This window comes from Hemicordylus capensis, chromosome 17, assembly GCF_027244095.1.
Source record: "Hemicordylus capensis ecotype Gifberg chromosome 17, rHemCap1.1.pri, whole genome shotgun sequence".
In the NCBI taxonomy this organism is placed as follows: domain Eukaryota; kingdom Metazoa; phylum Chordata; class Lepidosauria; order Squamata; family Cordylidae; genus Hemicordylus; species Hemicordylus capensis.
The window spans coordinates 936,963-955,769 of NC_069673.1; the positions used below are offsets into that span (position 1 = coordinate 936,963).

Below are 18,807 nucleotides of genomic sequence, written 5' to 3' on the forward strand. Positions count from 1 at the left end.
AAACACAAGCTTGAAAAAGCATGTCTGGTTCGTAGCATGTAGTTGTATCTTGGTCTCACAAGCCAAACAGATGATGCAAAAGCAAAATGCCAATTAACACAAATTATTCTGATTGCAGAAATGGGTGCTACCTTGTTGCAGAATTCAGGGACTTTTGAGAACAGAGCTCAGCCAGCTAGGAGAACAGGCATCCTCTGCCTGGAAGGAACTGTTCACCTGGTCACCTCTGGTGCATAAGGAAGGTGACAAGGCCAGGATGTGGACAGGGACATCTTCTGTCCTCCTCCTTTGAGAGGTTGCCAACCACCACTGTTTACTTGTGTGTGTGCTTCTGTATTTAGCAACCTTATCCTTTGTCTCCAATTAGGAAACCTGGTCTTGACTCCATTCTTCCCTTTTGGGAATGCTGCTTGCATGCCTGCACCCCACGTGAGGCAATTCCTCCACATCGATTGCAGTCACGGAGTGCGATAGCAACCACGAACCTGCGTGCATGTGGCAATAACACTCAAGCACGTCCATGTAAAGGCTGCCGACAGAATCCAAAAGGAGAAGTGAGAAATGCATGTGTGGGAGTTCTGTCTCCCCGCTCCACTTTTATTACAGCTTGAGCACATTTTTTGGTAAGGCAGTCAAGGCCAGAATAAGGGCTTTGAGGCCACATTTGGTTCTCTTGCTGCCTGTCCAGTTGCCTGCCCACCCCTGCCTCCTGTGCCTAACTTAGTAAAAGGATCAACCAACCCCAGATGCCCCAACAGCACCTTCTGCACGGGGGTCTAGCTCGGAAATCCCCACCCCTAGATCCCCCTGCCCCCAGCCGTAGCGACTTCCCACAAGCTCACAACCACCCCATATCGATCCTGTGCCCTGCTTAAAGGAATCCCAGCAGCTGCAAGAGATGTGCGTGTGATTCAGGGGAGGAGGGCAGAGCAGCCTAGCGAGCGCTTCTTCCTTCTGCCTTCTCCTCCAGCCTCAGCTCAGGGATTCACAATAGCTCAGTGGAAGCTTATGTTGTTAAAACATGTCAATCAGAACAAGCCTCCGCCAGGAGATGAAGGAGCTTTCTTGTCATTACTGCAGCGGGCGCTCCCTCCTCCCTTGGCTGATTATCCTAAAAGAGAGCAATTTCCTTTTCAATTCCTCATGCCACAGCACCAACATATGGCCCCAGAATCCAAATCCCGCTTTGCAGAGAGGGGATTTCTTTCTCTGCGGAGCACTGTGATCTGTTCTAGTCGAGAGAGTGCCAAGGCAGCAGGAGGGCCCATGAGGAGAAGACGGAGAGGGGTGTCAGGGGCGTAAATATAATAGGGCAAGAGGAGACAGTTGTCCGGGGCAATTGTATTGGGCAGATGCCCAGGCTTCCTTCAGTTGTATTCATCCTCTGAGACCTGGAGCTACCAGAACAGCATGTCTTTCTCTAGTACCATTAAATGACTTGCATTGTCCACAATTTGCAAAACTTTTAAAAAAATAATTTAGGATGATGTTCTATTGTGTCACATAAATAGGTAGGTGTGTGTGTGTGTGTGTGTGTATGTGTGTGTGTGTGTATAAAATAAATGAAAGAAGTCACCCAGGGGGTGCAGGACAGTGAGAGGAAGGGCCTACTTCATGCCACGTGGCACAAGATGTGGGTGGCACTGGCCACTATTTTGCAGGGGTTCCCAACCTCCCCAGACCTGTTGGGCTACCAGCCGTAATAGCTTATTGACTTACTTACCACTCTTTGTCCTAGGACCCCCAGGGCAGTTGACAACAAGACAGAACCAACAAAAACATTAAAACAGCCAACACAGCTAACAAGGAGCAAGGAGCAGCTCATTGGCCAGAAACCTGAATGTCAAGGGCTGTCTTTTAAGCATGGAGCAAAGCAGAACCTCCATGCTTAGACGCAGCATACCCCTTGTTTCAGGGGGCGGCCTTCGAGTCCTTCGCCTTCGAGTCCTTTGGTGAGCAGAGTTTACTTCCTGTTAGGGCTGTGCATTGCATCCGAGGGACCCATAATCAGGCCTGAGGCAATGCAAGCCCCATCAGAGCATCCCCCACCCCTCCAGAAGTGATGCCAGAGAAAAACGCCTCCTATATCAGGAGTCCATGTTATACTGCATGGGATTGCATCAGCTATGGTGGTCATTGGCAGGTTGGGGCTCACTTCAAGTCAGGAGCTGGGGCAGGGGAATTAGCTGCTGCTTGTAACTACAGGGCCCCCAGGAAAAGGAGGCAACAGCACGACATTGCTTCATTTCCTGGTGCATTCTAGGGCAGTAAAGTCAAGTGTGCCATCAAGCCGATTTCGACTCCTGGCACCCACAGAGCCCTGTGGTTTTCTTGGGTAGAATGCAGGAGGGGTTGACCATGGCCATCTCTCACGCAACTTGCCTAGGGAGCAAGAGGTTACTGGTTCGAATCCCCGCTGATCTGTTTCCCAGACTAGAGGAAGCACCTCTATCGGGCAGCAGCGAAATAGGAAGATGCTGAAAGGCACCACCATCTCACACTGCACAGGAGATGAGGTGTGCAGCCCTGGCTTAACATGAGGGGCGCAGGCTGTCCGTCTGTCGGGTCGGAAGGCCAACAAATAACTCAGCTGCGCTGGTTTGGGGAAACAGCGGGGAAAGCAAAAGAGTGGAGGAACCTGGAGCCAGGAGTGTAGGTCGGGGAGAGGGGGCCTGTGTTCACCCCTCTTCCTGGTGGCTCCTCTGAGGGAGATAGTGAAGAAATAGGGAGGGGTGGAGCTGGGGGCCCCCCTGGCTTCTTTGAACCCACCTGCTCAATTATAGTTACACACCTGCCCAGAACGTGCCTGACACTCGCCTTTCCTCTATTGCAGGCCTGCTCAGCTGAGGCCCCCCCTGCTGTTTTTGGACTACAAATCCCATAATCCACAGCCAGGGATCCTCCCAGTGAGCTGCAGTGCCCCCCAAGAACTGGCACCCCAAACCACTGCCTCCGCCTGCCTAGTGGATGAGCCGGTCCCGATTGCCTGCAGTTGGGTCAAAAAAGCCGCACAAAACAGAGCTGGGGGCGATGCAGCAAAGCAGTCCGTACACTCTCTTTCCAGTTTCATTCTCTGCCTTCAGCTCTGCCGAAATCATCCCAATATCTAATTTAGCTGACTGCATATGGAGGATAAACATTTTATTTAAAAATGCCTGCTTCCCTCACACAGTCATTAAGCAAATGAATTTCACAGCCAGACTCTCCGGAAGAGCCCTGCTGCTGAATTCTGCAAAGAGAAAAAAGAAACCATCCTTGCAACAAAACATATTAAACAGAAAAAGCAAAAAAACAGGCGTATTTTTAGTACTTCATTAGAGCCCCTCTAATCTTCACCCTCTTCAAGATTACAGTTCCCTCTTTTTAATTATTTCTTTAGTTCTTTTCCATGGGCACCTGCTGAACACACCAGCACTAGGATAAAAAGGATTTTGGAAAAGAGGGTTTATTTTAACAACTTTTTCTTATTCTTATTTTTACACATTGGCTTTTACCACATCCCTGTCTAAGATTCTTAGGCATTTGTGTTGATTATTTTTCTAAGACCTGCCCAATCAAAAAATGTTGGAAGAGGCGATTGTACATTAAAGCAAAAATTGTTCAACAGTGTACAAAGCGGCTGCTTACTGAGTCAGGCTTCTGGATCATCTCACTCAGCACTGTCTGCACTGACAGGCAGAAGCTCTCTAGGGCTTCGGACAGGAGTCCTTCCCAGCCTTACCCAGAGATGCCAGTGGCTCAACCTGGGAACTGTTGCAAGCAAAGGAATGGCTTTGACAAGACCCAGTAACAATGAGTTCCACAGGCTCATCACAATGTTTACCATAGGAAATCATACTGCTGCATTTGCTCCCATGTCGCTCAGATGAGTGTGGTTCTTCAGACCACCTAGGAAGAATGATCTGAAGTCAGCCGATGACAGATGCAAGAGGACTGAAATGTTTCCAAGCAAGTGGAACATCTGGCGGGCTGGAGGGGATTTCTGTGTGTTCTCATTATTATAATGCAATAACGATGGCTGGTAATTAAAGGTCTGTCAGGTTTTCTAGTGGGAAAGTCTTTCTTCCCTAAGTTTTTCAAGCTGGCTATTTAACAGAAAAGCGTTACGGCTTGAAATGTTTGGACATCTACCAACTCACCCAAAACTCAATTGGAGACCTCTGTTCTGCTTATGGCAAGCTAAGCTGAGCTCTTTACGGGATCAGAGATGGCTACGTTGCATGACGACCCTGGGGTAGCTATGCCAGCGGTGGTGGGGAAGCAACCAAGATATGGCGTTGGTAGGCCAATGGGCTGTTATACGGGAAGGAAAATCAGACATTTAATTGCTGTTTCCCCTTCCAGCAAGCCTACCACCTCTTTGACTTTGGAGAGCTGTGCCCAGAACCCACAAAACCTCATCTTATTACTCTATAATGCCAGGCCAGTTCAAAATAAATCTGAGGTGGTTCATGACTTGATTATGGATGAAGGAGCCGACTTGGTATGTATTACGGAGATCTGGTCGGGAGAAACTAGTGGTCCAGTTTGGTCCCAACTTCTCCCAGAGGGTTACTCCATGGTGTAGCAGGTGAGAAGATGTGGGTGGGGAGGTGGGGTGGCTATAAGAATCTACTTTTCCAGGATCCCTCAGGGATTTGGCCTATAGTGAATGTGTGTATAAGTCTAGGGACCAGGGATTGACTGGAGGCAGTAATGGGCTGGATGAAGGATAACAACCTGAAGTTGAATCCAAATAAGACGGAGGTACTGACTGTAGGGGGTCGGGACCCGAGAGATGGTTTATATCTGCCTGTTCTGGATGGAGTTACACTCCCCTGAAAGATCAGGTACGTAGCTTGGGAGTGCTCCTGGACTCAAAGCTCTCCCTGGTTTCTCAGGTTGAGGCAGTGGCCAGGAGAGCTTTTTATCAGCTTTGGTCGATACATCAGCTACGTCCATTTCTAGAAGTGAATTACCTTAAAACAGTGGTACATATTCTGGTAACCCCCAGGCTTGACTACTGTAATGCACTCTAGGTGGGGCTGCCTCTGTACGTAGTCCAGAAACTACAACTGGTACAGAATACAGCAGCCAGATTAGTCTCTGGGACAACACAAAGGGACCATATAACAGCGGTTTTGAAAGAACTGCACTGGCTGCCAATATGTTTCCGGGTGAAATACAAAGTGCTGGTTATTACCTATAAAGCCCTTAATGGCTTAGGTCCAGGGTACTTAAGAGAGCACCTCCTTTGTCATAAACCCTGCTGCCTGTTACGATCTTCTGGAGAGGTCTGGTTACGGTTGCCACCAGCTCGTGTGGTGGCGACCCAGGACCAGGCTTTCTCTGTGGCTTTGGAATAGGCTCCCTGCTGAAATAAGAGCATCTCCTTCTCTGTTTGTAAGACCCGCAAGACTCTCCTGTATTTGCAGGCTTTTACTTAGAATTAATCTTAATAATTTGTTTTAATAATTGTTTTATACTATTGTCTTTGTTGTGCCACGTGTATTTTAAGCGGTGACTTTCAAATATTATTTTAAAGGTTGTACACTGCCTAGAGATGTACATATCAGGTGGTATAAAACTATGATAAACAATCAAACAAACATACGGTGTTTCTGAATGAGATGTGGCTGCCTGGGGCTTGTGGGGCAGAACGGCATTCGGCAAGGCTGTGGGTGTGTTGCTGCCACCCTGTTTGGCTGAACAGAGCAATCTAGGAGGCATACCCACACAACATAGGCAGTGCCGTGTGTGTGTGTGTAGAACATGCCTCCCCCCAGACAACTGGCTGCTCCCCATTGCTGGACCCCTGTAGCAATTGGAAGGAAAGGTCTTTTAGTTTTTATGTCTCCCTAGAGTTTCCCCCTCATATCATCAATCAAGGTATGCCGGCACAGCATCAATATCTATAAAGAGCAAGTCCAAGGCCTCTCTTCCAAGTGCTCCTACCCCTGTACTTCTGGCCAGAGTCCAGGGTCTCCACACCCCCTGGGGCCCCCCAAATCCTCTTTAATCTGTGGCCCGAGCTTTAGAGACAGAGGAGGGAGTGGGGCAAGGAATACGTGGGATGGGGATATGTGAACTTGTGTGTTGAAATGTTTCTGCTAGTGCAGATTTGCATCAATATGCCTGTTTTTTATTCTTGTGAGTTCAGTTGCTGTTTGTGTCCTCAAAAACTGCGTGTGTCATGGTGTGTGTGTAGGGGGGTGATGCTTACCTTGCAGCAGGATGGGGAGGGAAGGGGGCTGCCAAAGGCCTTTAGGTCCGGGCCCCAAAATTACCTAGGTGCACCTCTTCTTCCATTTAGGCTGAGAGCAGAAATCTAACATATCCTCACTGCCTTCAGAAATGCTGTCTGCCCCATCTGTGCCTCCCCAGTCAATTTTTTACCTGGTGGGGTCCAGAAAGTCTTCACTTGCAGGCTAAGAACTGTACACCTGAATCCTCAGCTGCACGGCCCATGTCCCTGCTTTTATTGATTAAACATGTATTTCCACAACATCCTATTCAAAATAATTTTTACAATTTACAGAGGAGGAAAAAAAAAACAAAACAGAAAAGGCTTTCCCCCTGTGATGAAGTGGGAGTTACTCTAGGCTTTCCTGGGATCTCAGTAGAGAGATTGCTCTGATCCAAACTAGGAGCACGCCGCTCCTTTGAGGTGGGCTGCCACCAGTTGAAGACTGATCTAAAGCCACTGGCCAGGCTTGGGGCCGGCTTCAACAACCTAGAACTGTCCGGCTTGGGACTTACAGGCCAGAGTCCACACAACCCAGCTCTAGACAACTATATATTATTCTGAAAACAACTCAACAGTCACGAATGACCTTACGAGGCACGTGGGGAAAGGTTTTTCAAGTAACCCTCCAGAACCTGTTAAACCGGACTGAAGCAACTTCTAAGTATATGAACTTTATTAAGAAACCCGGGTTGCACATAGAATAAGGAGTTGGGGTAAAAATAGGTTGGAACGGGAAGCAAAGAAAGGCACAGAGGAATTCTAAAGAAAAGACAAAAGCATTTCCTAACTGACTGGCACTGAGTTTTGCCTGAGTCTATCCGTAGGCAGGTCCTTGGCTGAGAGAGTGTTAGTTTCTACAGCTTCTTTGCTAGGACACCCATTTGCAGATGGAAAAGGGGGGACACAGGCCAGGCCTTTGTCCTCTAGCTTTAAAGCCACAAGGGAGTCTGTGGGCCTCACACCTGTCCATAGTTCAAAGAGTATTCTGATTTCCTCCCCTCTGGGAAATGAGATGCTAAGTGTCCCTATCTCCTGTGTCAGATAAGATTACATGGGAATTACATGGGAACATCGCCAGCTGCCATATACGGAGTCAGGCTATTGATCCATCTAGCTCAGTATTGTCTACACAGACTGGCAGGGGCTCATCTGGAGATGCCAGGAGGGAACTGGGAACCTTATGCATGCAAGCATGTAGGTGCTCTTCCCAGAGTGGCTCCGTCCCCTAAGGGGAACATCTTATAGTGCTCACATGTGGTCTCCCATTCAAATGTAACCAGGGTGGATGGACCCTGATTAGCAAAGGGGACAATGCATGCTTGCTACCAAGAGGTTGCTGGTAAGAATCCCTGCTGGTCTGTTCCCCAGACTATGGGAAACACCTAGATCGGGCAGCAGCAAGATCTCCTTTCCCTTCAAAAACCAGCAGCCAAAATGCTAAACCAAAAGTGAAACTAGAGAAAACCAAGAATGAGCTTCTCTGACCCTGCCAGCCTTCTCTATGCACAGGGATTTGCAACCACAGACTCCCCTTTACAATAATGAAGTTTTGGGAATATAATATAATACAATTCAAGTAATTTATCGGGGCTTATTTACAAGAAGAGGTTTGGGAACATGAACAACAATACAGGGGCTGATTTACAGAAAAACCCAAGCCCTCTTCCCTTTACACTCTGCCAGAGAGACTCTCCTGAATTTGAAGCTTCTTTCAAAATCCAGAAGCTTCCAGAATTCGTTTCTTGCAGAAGCAGTGTAAGAATTTTGTTTAATTCAGCCTGGCTGGGGGTGGCACAGTTAACTGTGGTTACGCATCCTGAGCTTTTGGAATGGGGTCGGTAAAAGAAATGCCCTGCTCTCCATTGATAAGGCATGAGAAATAAAAGGTCCCGCAACATCTTAGCAAGAGTCACATACAAGGCAATCAGGAAATTGACTCTGAATGGTCTTTCCAGGGTGCCCCATCTTTTTTCCTAACGAGCAAGAGAGGTCTTTATGGCATCGTTAAAGCCACGGATCCTTGTTACTTTTTAAATTCATGCCTCCAGGAGAGGCTGAGCTGGAGAGAAACTCAGGGAGGATTGAGAGGAATGGTCAGATACGGACATCTTGTGCTTTTAAAAGGATAGCTAAATTGGACCATGTTTGACTCCAGCAGCAGCATCTGATTAGCAAAGTGCTTTTTTTTTTTTTTAAACCATCGTGGGAGGAGGGCTGATGAACCACAAACAGAAGCAAAGTCTGAGCTCTTCTTATTTTGGCATTAAACACATGACATAGAAGTGTTCAGATGTGTGAAGCACTCAGCGGGATCAGTGCAAAGCCATGACTCACAAAGGGGAAGGGAAGGAAAAAGGGGGAAACAGACAGAAATGAGGAGAGAGAAGAACTGCACTCAGGGAGGGTGGCCGGAGCAGACGTCACCAAAGGCCTGGCAAGAGCCTGATCCAATCCTGTCTCTCTCTGAGGCGGATGAAACCCCCAAGGCCCTCAGAAGAAGCTTGATAAAGACAGACCCAGAACAAGAAAGGAACTTCACTAGCAAATAGAGCTTTCCTCTGGCATCCCCCCACGGTTTTCTTCTCTGCCCCCTCCATCCTCAGGAGGAAAATGTCATCGGAGAGAGCCAGCGTGGTGTAGTGGTTAGAGTGCTGGACTAGGACCGGGGAGACCCGAGTTCAAATCCCCATTCAGCCATGAGACTTGCTGGGCGACTCTGGGCCAGTCACTTCCCTCTCAGCCTAACCTACTTCACAGAGTTGTTGTGAAAGAGAAACTCAAGTATGTAGTACACCGCTCTGGGCTCCTTGGAGGAAGAGCAGTATATAAATGTGTGTTTTTTTTAAATCAGAGGCAGTTGTGTGTGGGGGTGGAATTGGGAACTGGAGATTTCCCAGTCTTGGTAAGGAAACGATGGCTCAGGAATGCTTCAGAAAATGAGCTTCCTTTCACCCATTATTTCCCACCAGTCTTGCTTTTGTTTTCTTTTCAAAATAGTTACCTGTCATGGCCCAGACCTCTGAGTCAGAGGAGGAGCAGGAGGACTTGGTTGGGAGAGCAGGCTCAGAAGCACAGCAGGAGGACCAGGCTGTGAAAACAGACTCTGAAGCTGGGTTGGAACAGCAGCAGACGGGAATCTGGACAGCTGGCAGAGATGAAGGCTGAGGAGCCTGATCAGGAGGCAGTTGGAATTTCACCTGTGTTAAGAAGACGTCTCAAGAGAAAGGCTCAGTGGGAGGCATGCAGGTGCAAGATCTCACAGGAGAGGCAATAGAAATGCTGAGTCAGGGAAGCCTGATTGGCTGCTGGTTATCTTCTTGAGACCTATATTAAGCAGATGCTGTTCCTGGGACAGGACTGTCAGCAACATCACCTTCTGCAGACAGTGTTCCTCATGCTTATAATGGTCCACCCTTTCTTGTTTCAGCCTGTCCTTGTTCTGTTCCTTTCTTGCTCCTTTGTTTCAGTTATTGCTCAGATATCGTAGAGGGGGGTACCTAGCTTAGTTTCAGGGGACTTTATTTTGCTTATGCTACTTCATCTCTGAGAGTCATTCTTTGCTTTCATCTGTGCAGCTAAGTTGCTACTCTTATCTACAGAACTTCAATCTTGACTCACAAAAGTGGAGCTGGAGGGATCATAAATCCTGTGGGGTCAGCTGTGCCAACAGATTTATGCCATTACCCAAGAGCTGGGCTTGAATCCTGCCCACCCAAGCTCTCTGCTTGCCCTGGGGAAACCACCATTACTGCTCATTCTAACCTAGACCATAATATTATGGTAAACCCAGACAAGTTGCATTATTGAACTATTTGGAGGAGAAGTGAGAAGCAAAAACAATGAAACAGGGTCTCAGGCAAGGCTCCTCAGGCTCGGACTGACCCACAGGGCAACAGGGCATATTCCCGGTGCGTCCCACCCGCGAGGTGCCCCTGTGCCCTACTGCACTCAGCAGCAGTGAATACGCCAACCCTTCAGTACCCACTATTCTGCTCAAAACCCAGTGCCCTCTCCACATACATTCCACCGCCCTCTCAGTGCCCTGAGGCTCCTGAGGGCGAGGAAAGCGGAGCACCTGGTCTCCTTAGCTCACCTTTCCCCACAGAAGAGGATGAAGGAGGCTCCAGGAGTTAAGTCCGCCTCCCTTGCATCTCGTCTCCAGAGTCAGCTCTGTTAGTAGGGAGTGCCAGGGTGCAGGATGCAGCCACCCCCTCATCATGAAAGCCTCCAGAATTGTGGGCCACAGCACTCCAGTCCTGGGCAGGTTGCACGAAGGGAAGCCGCTGCCAGTCTGTGTAGACAGTACTGAGCTCGATGGACCAATGGTCTGACTCAGTATAAGGTAGCTTCGTATGACCCTGTGGTCTTTAGAATCCCCAGAGGGCTGGGCCTCAGCGGCCTGTGGGCAGACTGACCCCCTTGGTCCCCCAGTGTGAGCTGAACAATTCAAAGCAAGGCTTCAGACTCGTGGTCTCCTAATGGTTAGGGCACGTCACCTGGTTCTGAGTCTTCAGTCTTGCTTCTGAGTGGCAGAAGCACCTTGCAGGATCAGATCAACATCCATCTCATTCATACGCTCTGCAAAAGTCCCAGCAGCACCCGTAGGCACTGAGGAATCCTGCCTGCTGGAGACTGGCCAGTGGTCCTCTGCTGGCACCTGCCCATTCATGCTGTAGGGCAGGGATTTTTAGCCCTTGTCAATCAGGGGTACCTCTTCTGTCTCAATTCCTCACCATAGAAGCAGCCAAGAACTGTGACCTCCCCCACCCCTAGAAGTAAATCACAAGCTAAGTGAATATGCACAAAAATCCAGCCCTCTCACTCTTCCTTCCCTCCTCTCCTCTTCTGGAGCCTCGAGTCCAGGACAGAATAGAGCACCCCTGATCTGACCCCTGCCTCCTCTCCCTCCTCCTCTCCATGGGGCTGGCTGGCTGGCTAGCTACTAAGACTCAGCCCGACTGACAAGCTTAACAGCAAGGGCAGTGGCGACCTTGAGCATCATCCAGCATTGCCCTCGTTGCTGTCAGCCCAGCTGAGGGAGGTGTGGGTTGAGCCTGAGCACATGGCTAGCCAGTCACATGGAGAGGAGGTGGTGGTGGTGGGATGCTCCCTGACACTCTCTTCCCCTGTCCTGACAGATGCTCTCTGACACTCCTCCCCCTTCCCCAACAGGTGCTCCCTGATATTCCTCCCCCTTCCCTGCTGGAGAGGGAGCCAACAGTGTGGCATGCAAGTGTGTCAGGGAGGCAGGAGGGTTGGTTCTGTATACCCTGTGCCCCCATAAGGGTTCAAGTACGCTTGACTGAAAACCCCTGCCATAGGGGATGCTTCTTCCCAAATCCCTGATAATTCAGATCTGTTCAGGAGATCAAAATCCTTGCTCTCAGAATAATGGACAATCCATACAAAGGGTGAACTAGTGTTAGCCCTCCCCATTCTTGCAGCGCATCAGTGGCACCTCAGAGCCACACTGTTGTGGCCCTGTGGCACCCACACAGGGTTGGCAGCCTCATTGCTCTAGAGGTGCAAAGGCAACAAAGTGCCATTGGACAGGCAGGTCACAAGACTGTCAGTATTTAGAAAGAGCAAACCTGTACCATCTTCTCCCCCAAAACATGAGGGCTAGTAACTTGAGGGTATCTTTGATCAAAGATGAAGTGCAGGGTTAAACTTGTTTTAGGAGTCCAAGGAAGGAACCAGTTCACACATTCCACCCTGTGAGGATGATCATCTGGATGCCAAGACTCTCTGAGTATTGCGCTGCTTAGCTGTTGTGACGTTGGCATGGGCATTATAACTTTTAAGAGCCAGGAAAATGTCACCTGGAGTGAAATTTGAAATGCATTGAGGGGCTCCATATAAACTGAGGGGCCTCATGCAACCTCTTCAGCACGATCCCCACTGCACTTAAAAGGTCACTGAGAGAGGCCCTGCTGTTGCAACTCAGGACGGAGCCTTCTCTGAAGTTGCTCTTGGGCTGCAGAAGGCACTCCCTAGAGACAGCCGAGGGTCAAGCTCATTAGCAGCCTTGGAAAGAGACACAAAAGCAAATAATTTTTTTAGCCTGGTCTTCCGTGATTGTCAAATGGTTTTCGTTTTAATTTTTAATTGCTTTAATGGGCCCTTTGTTTATTTTTTATTAATGTGAACTGCCTAGAGTCATCCAGGTTAGGTAGTTTAAAAATAATAATAATAAATAATAAATATATACACAGAATGTAGAGGAAAATCAGAAGAGTTGCTTTCAATAAGAGCAGCCAACTTTATAGTGGGCAGTTGGATTTCGCTCATTTCTAAGTGTGTCGCCTTCTCCAAGCACACCACTGTTTCTTTTTTTAAGATATGAAACCTTCATTTATTAATCCAAATGACATCATCTGCATTTACAACATTCATTGCATAAACTTGGACATACAAAGTTTTGCCACCTCAGGTTAATAGCAGACATACAGTGTACAAGATATTGGCTGGATATATAATTTCAAACAAATATTTGGTACAACAATTTGTCCATAGTACATACTGGAAACCTTTTTTTTTTCTTTTTCTCTTTTTTGTATTTTATAGCTACTAAAGACACAGATCCATTAGCTACTTTGGGTCTCAGAACAGTTAATCTAAAAGTGACATAAAACACGGAGAAAAAGAGAGGGGGGGGGAGAGAGAGAGAGAGAGAAAGAAGTTGCTAGCTGCAATGGAATGCGTCTTCTTCTTCTTCTTCTTCCTTCTTCTTCTTCTTAGATCAGACACTGCCAAAGCGAATCAATGCCATATTCTCAAATACAAATCAGACATCCATTATAGCTGGCTGTGATGTAGGCAAATGTCCATGCAACTCACCAAAAACAAAAAAAACAAAGAGAGAGAGAGAGAGAGAGAGAAAAGAGAGAGAACTGTGTCCCCCCCCCCCACCCCACCCCAATGATAAATTTCCAACAGTCATTGCCTTACATTGTACTATATAACTACAGCTTTGCTATTGGAACAGAAAGTAAACCAAAGGGAAACCAAGCACCTTCCCCACCGCACCCCTCCCCACGAAAACAAAACAAAACACAAAAACCTCAGAAGTGGCTGTCAAGTGTGCAGTTCCAGCTGCAAATGAATGATTTATTGTATTCCCCCCCCTATTGTCTATAACACAAGTCTGCAACTCAATAAACATTTGAGAGGTAAGTGCTGACCTTGCAGGTTTTAAAGACTGGATAAATCCTCTCGCTTTTTTTTAAATTTTAAACATTTTGGCAGCTACTCTGTTTTTGAACTTCCCTCTGTGTTTCTTTTGCTTGGAGAAGTATGTTTCCATATGACACACAGGTACACATCCCCTTCTTTCCTTCCTCCCTTCCTGTTTGCTCGACATTCCGGTCCCTCCCAGGCAGAAGTCCAGGCTACAATTCGTCAGATCTGATGACGTGGAAGAGAGTGACATTGTAGAGTATTTGATGGCCGTTGTTCCAGGCGTAGAGGGCTCTGTCCTTGGGGTTGTAGTCCAACATAGAAATGTGGGAATATTTGTTCAGGAATGGGATATCTATATACTCATAAGTGGAGGTGTTGGTCTGGTAAGCATAGGTCACCTTGGTCCCTCCCGAGTAGCCATTGGTGACGTACAGAGTGCCGCAGATGATGAACCCTTCGCCGGCACTGCGTTTCGGGTAACTGGTGTTCCAGGTCTGGATGCTCTGCAAGGTGTTGGGGTCCAGCTTGCTGATGACAATGTTCCCCGCGTTCTGATTGGTGGCGTAGACGGCCCACAGCCCATTCTCGTCGACCATGAGGTCGATGTCCGAATGTCCTCCCCAAGCATAGTGGTAGACGTTGTTATAGCCAGCATAATCCAAGCTACGAGTCTTAAGGATGCTCTCGGTTTTCAAGTCAAACTTGATGATTATGTGGCTTTGGTATTTATTGAAGTAGATGGACCCGTTGTAGACCACTTGGCCTGTCCCGGACCACGGGTGAGGGAGGCGGTGAGAGGTGAAGTTGTCCGTGTTCATGAAATCGGCCATGGATTTGTATTCCCGGACAAAGCGGTTGTTGTGGTAGCTGTCCATATACCAGACCTACAGCAACGACACACAGGAGAAGTCTGCGTTAGGAAAGGGGCACAGCACACACTTCAGTGGGTCTGGCGAAATGCCTGTCAAACAAAGGGGGCGTCTGGGTTTCGCATTGTGCGGCCTGCGACATTCTGCCAAGGGAAACAGGGATATGCCTGGGAGTGTATATGTCTGGGAAAGCAACCCCTGCTAACTGAGCAAAGGCCGGTTGGGCTGTGAGAGGTGAGCTGGTCTTGTGGTAGCAAGCATGGCGTGTCCCCTTAGCTAAGCAGGGTCTGCCCTGGTTGCATATGAATTGGAAACTAGAAGTGTGAGCACTGGAAGAGATTCCCCCTTAGGGGATGAAGACATTCTGGGAAGAGCAGAAGGTGCCAAGTTCCCTCCCTGGCAGCAGCTCCAAGATCGGGCTGAGAGAGATTCCTGCCTGCAAGCTTGGAGAAGCCGCTGCCAGGCTATGAAGACAATACTGAGCTGGATGCACCAATGGTCTGACTCAGTAGAAGACAGCTTCCTATGTTCCCATGAGAGCAAGCCTGCTCTTGCTTCACAGGCCAGCCCTTCAGATATTGGAAGACAGCTCTCACATCTCCCTGGTGTTTTCTCTTTTCTAGGCTAAATATACCCAGTTCCTCATAGGACTTGGCATTCATACCCCTCACCATCTTTGCCGCTGCTCACTGGACCCATTCCCTTACTCCATCTTGTAATGCAGCATCCAAAACTGGACACAGAATTCTGGACAGGTGGGGTCTGCCAGTGCAGAATAGAGCGGAATGGTTACTTCTCATCAACGAGACACTGCCCCTCTTTTAACGCAGCCTAAGATTGCATTCGCTTTTTTAGCAGCTGCACCACACCGCTGGCTTACACTCAGCTTGTGGCCCGCTAAGGTGCTGAGACCTTTTTCATTGTCCTGCTGCCATGCCGGGTCTTCTCCATCCTATATTTGTGCATTTGATATTTCTTACCTCAGTGCAGGACTTCACATTAGCATGGATTGCCTGAGTACAGAATTTATGTGCACACAGCCTTGAAAAAGAGCCACACACCAGCTACTTGCGCTATGGAACTGTGGCGGGGGGTGGGTGGGTGTCAAATGAATCCAGAAGGGGAAGAGCATCTGCTTTGTATGCAGAAGATCCCAGGTTTAATCCTGGCAGCATCGGCAGCGGAGGCTGCAAAAGACCTCCCTGCAAATCCTTGGAGAGCTGCTGCCAGTCAGTGTAAATAACACTGAGCCAGGTGGAGCAAAGGTCTGATAAAGCAGCTTCCTATGTTACACTGTGTGTGTGTGTGTGTGTGTGTGTGTGTGTGTGTGTGTGTGTGTGATGCACACTGAATAATGTTTATTTCTGAATAAGAGAATCACAAGCTCTTGTTTTGTGGGACAAGACCACAGTGTGATGAGGCAGGGAGCTTGATGAGCAGACAAAATCTGCATAAATTAGGAGGCACAATAGCAGTCGGCTGAAACTCATCACCTAATGGAGGCCTGACTGCCTTTGGCAGGCTAAGCATGTCAGTGTCACCTTGTGAGGGAGGAAAGAGCAGCAGACGACACTTCTCTGGTGACAAAGCCCTTGGCTGGTTGGTTGGTTTTTTTTACCATCTCTCTCCTTCTCCCCTTGTGACCTGAGGTTGCTTTCAGTGCAAAGTGTCTCTTGCTGGGACTGAGATGGAAATAAATCCTCTTTAATGATTGCTTTGGAGTTGTGTCAGCAGAGAACGGCTAGAGTGAGCTTGTGCAGGAAGGAGGCAGAGGAGGGAGAGGGCAAGTTCACAGGGAGATCTCTGCATCTCCTGGGGACCCCACAAACATACCAGCGCTGCTAGGTTAGGACACAAATATTGCCTGGCGGGGTCAGACAAGGTTGGTCTCTTTAGTCCAGCTCTGGGCCACTCTGCTTACCTCTGGCCAGAAAGGAAGCTGCCGTTGAATGTTCCCTGCAGCAAGATTTCAAGGTGAATTTGACAGATCCTGCTTGGGAGAAACATCTGAGGGGTTTCCAGAGAAGCCCGGGGAGTTTCGATAGAACCACATTTCCCTAGGCACTTCTGACTATCCCTCACTTTTCTGCTCAGTACAAAGAAACCTGAAGCATAGTGTACCCTGGTAAGTGGGTAAAGAGACACCCATTAAAGTGGTGATTCTCTTCTGTTTAGCAGGGAGAGAGCAACTGCCCGTATCCAGCCCCAACAAAACATCCCTCCATTGGCTGTTGCTGGTGTCACCCTTGAGCTTCTTTTAGACTGTGAGCCCTTTAGGGATGTCTTCTTATTCTTTCTCTATATAAGCTGCTTCGAGAACTTGTTACTGAAAAGCAGTGAGAAAGAAGCAGCAGCAGGAGCAGGGTCAAACAAGATTGCACGATGATTTTGTGATGTAGGTGAGTGCTCCTTCTGTGCTCCTACCTTATTTTCGCCTTCTGGAGCCAGCGGGTCGGTCATCCACGAGCCAAACCGCGATCCGGAGGTCTTCACGGTAATTGGGTCACTTATTGCTGTCAGTTTCCCACAGGCTGCAAAACAGATGAACAACACCTTGTAAATGCGCACGCCTTCTAACACAGGCGTTTCCCAACCGTGGGTTTGCAGGTGCTGTTGGACTACAACTCCCATCATCCCCAGGCACAATGGTCCAAGGCTGGGGGTGATGGGGGTTGTAGTCCAGCAACATATGGCAACCCACGGCCGGGAACCCCTGACCTCACACCTTAAAATCATTTCACGGGCAGCTGAACTGTGGCCACCCCCAAGCCGGCCGTTTTATTTTTAGTGGGTTTTCACAGCACCTCACCCTGGGGGTTGCCTGGCATGCCCGAGGTCTGTGAAGTGCTTACCCCTGAAAATGTCCAGTGCTCTGTGCATTTGTGTGCAGTGTCTGCCTACAAAAATGGGGAACACAGCCAGGAGCATCACTGAAACATTGACACTGCACATGAACGGGTCTTTGCATATCATAAGTATGAGCTTTTGACCACTGAATTGCTCCACTGGAGCAATTCACTGTTTTGGTTAGAAACCCATGGTATCTTCCCTATGTATTAAAAATGTAACTTGTGTCCCTTAACTATCCACTGTCCATCAGGTTATCCTAGTTCATATTTTCTCTTTTTTTACTTTTCTGCAAACCACCCTGCGACACATGTTTTGGGTGGTATAGCAGTGTGTTGTTAAATAAATGCATTTAAATGTGACCAGCGTGCACAGCTTTGCTTTCACAAGTTAACGCTCTACCTGTATCTCATGGAAACTCTGTCTTGGCAAGAGAAAACATTCCATCTTCTAAAAACTGGGGATGTCCCCCATTCCAAAATCCCATCCTGAAAACCCCCCTCTATTCCCTAAGAGGGAAGCCAGAACTTTTGTGACGCTACGGAATGTTCACAAACTGCTCGGGTGGAAATATCGGCTTTATGCTGTTGGATAACTGTGCAGCTGTCCTTGTGGTGCTGCCGAGGGTCCTCTGATGCACCTCTTGGGCAGCCATTCAAGTAGAAAAACATCGCGGGCGAGTCCTGAAAGTCCTTCGATTGATTTTACAGCCTGGATGAACGGAGATCCACCCCTCGGATGAGTGACGGGCACTGGCATTAAGCCGCAAGAGTTGTCACAGTAGCGATTACCTCTCTGGCTGATTTTAATTAAAGGTAATTAAACTGGGAGCAACTGTCAGATACTTCTGGCGGTTCCCTCCCCCTTAATAAGCACCACCAGCCTTATCACTATGCCCCCAAGAAGGCAAGCTCTCCTGAAAACAGATGGATTGCTAATGGTGCTGAATAACAAGCGAGGGGAGTCAGCTGGAGTGAGGCTGTTTGGTGGTGGAGCTGAGCATCACAGTCAGCAGGATCACACCCTTGTTTGACTGCAGCACACTTTCGAGGCCAAGTGGGGGGCTTGCCTGTTTAAAAGCCCCTGCAACACATACAGGTGGAAGCGAATTATTACCGAATATTCTCTGACAACTGGCTGAATATTTAATATTGACATTCAGTGGAATTTCTTTTCAAGAGCTAAAACTTGACCACTGAGGTTGACATATCACTGATAGGCAATAACAGAACTTGGTAGTTGACATGCAACAACATTTAGTATGGCATGCAACAGCATTTTAGAAAATAGAATTTCATGCTGTTTTCAGGGCATTTAGCCCTATCCAGAGGCTAACAAACCAAAGCCTTACTCCCAGAGAACATTTCCAAGGTTAAGTCCCAGCCTTGGCTCATGCCTTCTTTCTTTGCATAGAGGTGTTAGGGTAAGCCATATGGCCAGTCCAAGAAGCTCTGCTCTCACTCCAAATTGGCTTCATTTACCCTCAGAGATGGCGCGAGGTCCGATCCGACTGGCTGTATAACATTGTGACATCATCACAATTTGCTACATGATCGCTGATTGGCTGGCATGTCAACATGATGTGAGATCTGACTGGCTGTACAGCACTGTGACATCACAATCACTATGTGGTCATTGATTGGCTGGGATCAGATCTGCACAGCACTGTGGCATCAACACAAT

The 18,807-nt window shown here is 48.3% G+C and overlaps 1 protein-coding gene across 3 annotated transcripts in view; it reads right to left on the reverse strand.

Moving 5' to 3' along the window:
• Positions 1 to 12,552: 12,552 nt before the first annotated feature.
• OLFM1 (olfactomedin 1) overlaps positions 12,553 to 18,807 on the reverse strand; it is an 81,921-nt gene continuing 75,666 nt past the window's right edge. For all 3 annotated transcript variants that reach the window (XM_053282054.1, XM_053282052.1, XM_053282053.1), the window contains exons 5-6: positions 16,702 to 16,808; positions 12,553 to 14,292 (exon numbers count right to left, since the gene is read on the reverse strand). In XM_053282054.1, the coding sequence (XP_053138029.1) occupies positions 13,618 to 14,292; positions 16,702 to 16,808 (782 nt within the window). In that variant the 3' untranslated portion in view covers positions 12,553 to 13,617. The remainder of the gene's footprint in view (positions 14,293 to 16,701; positions 16,809 to 18,807) is intronic.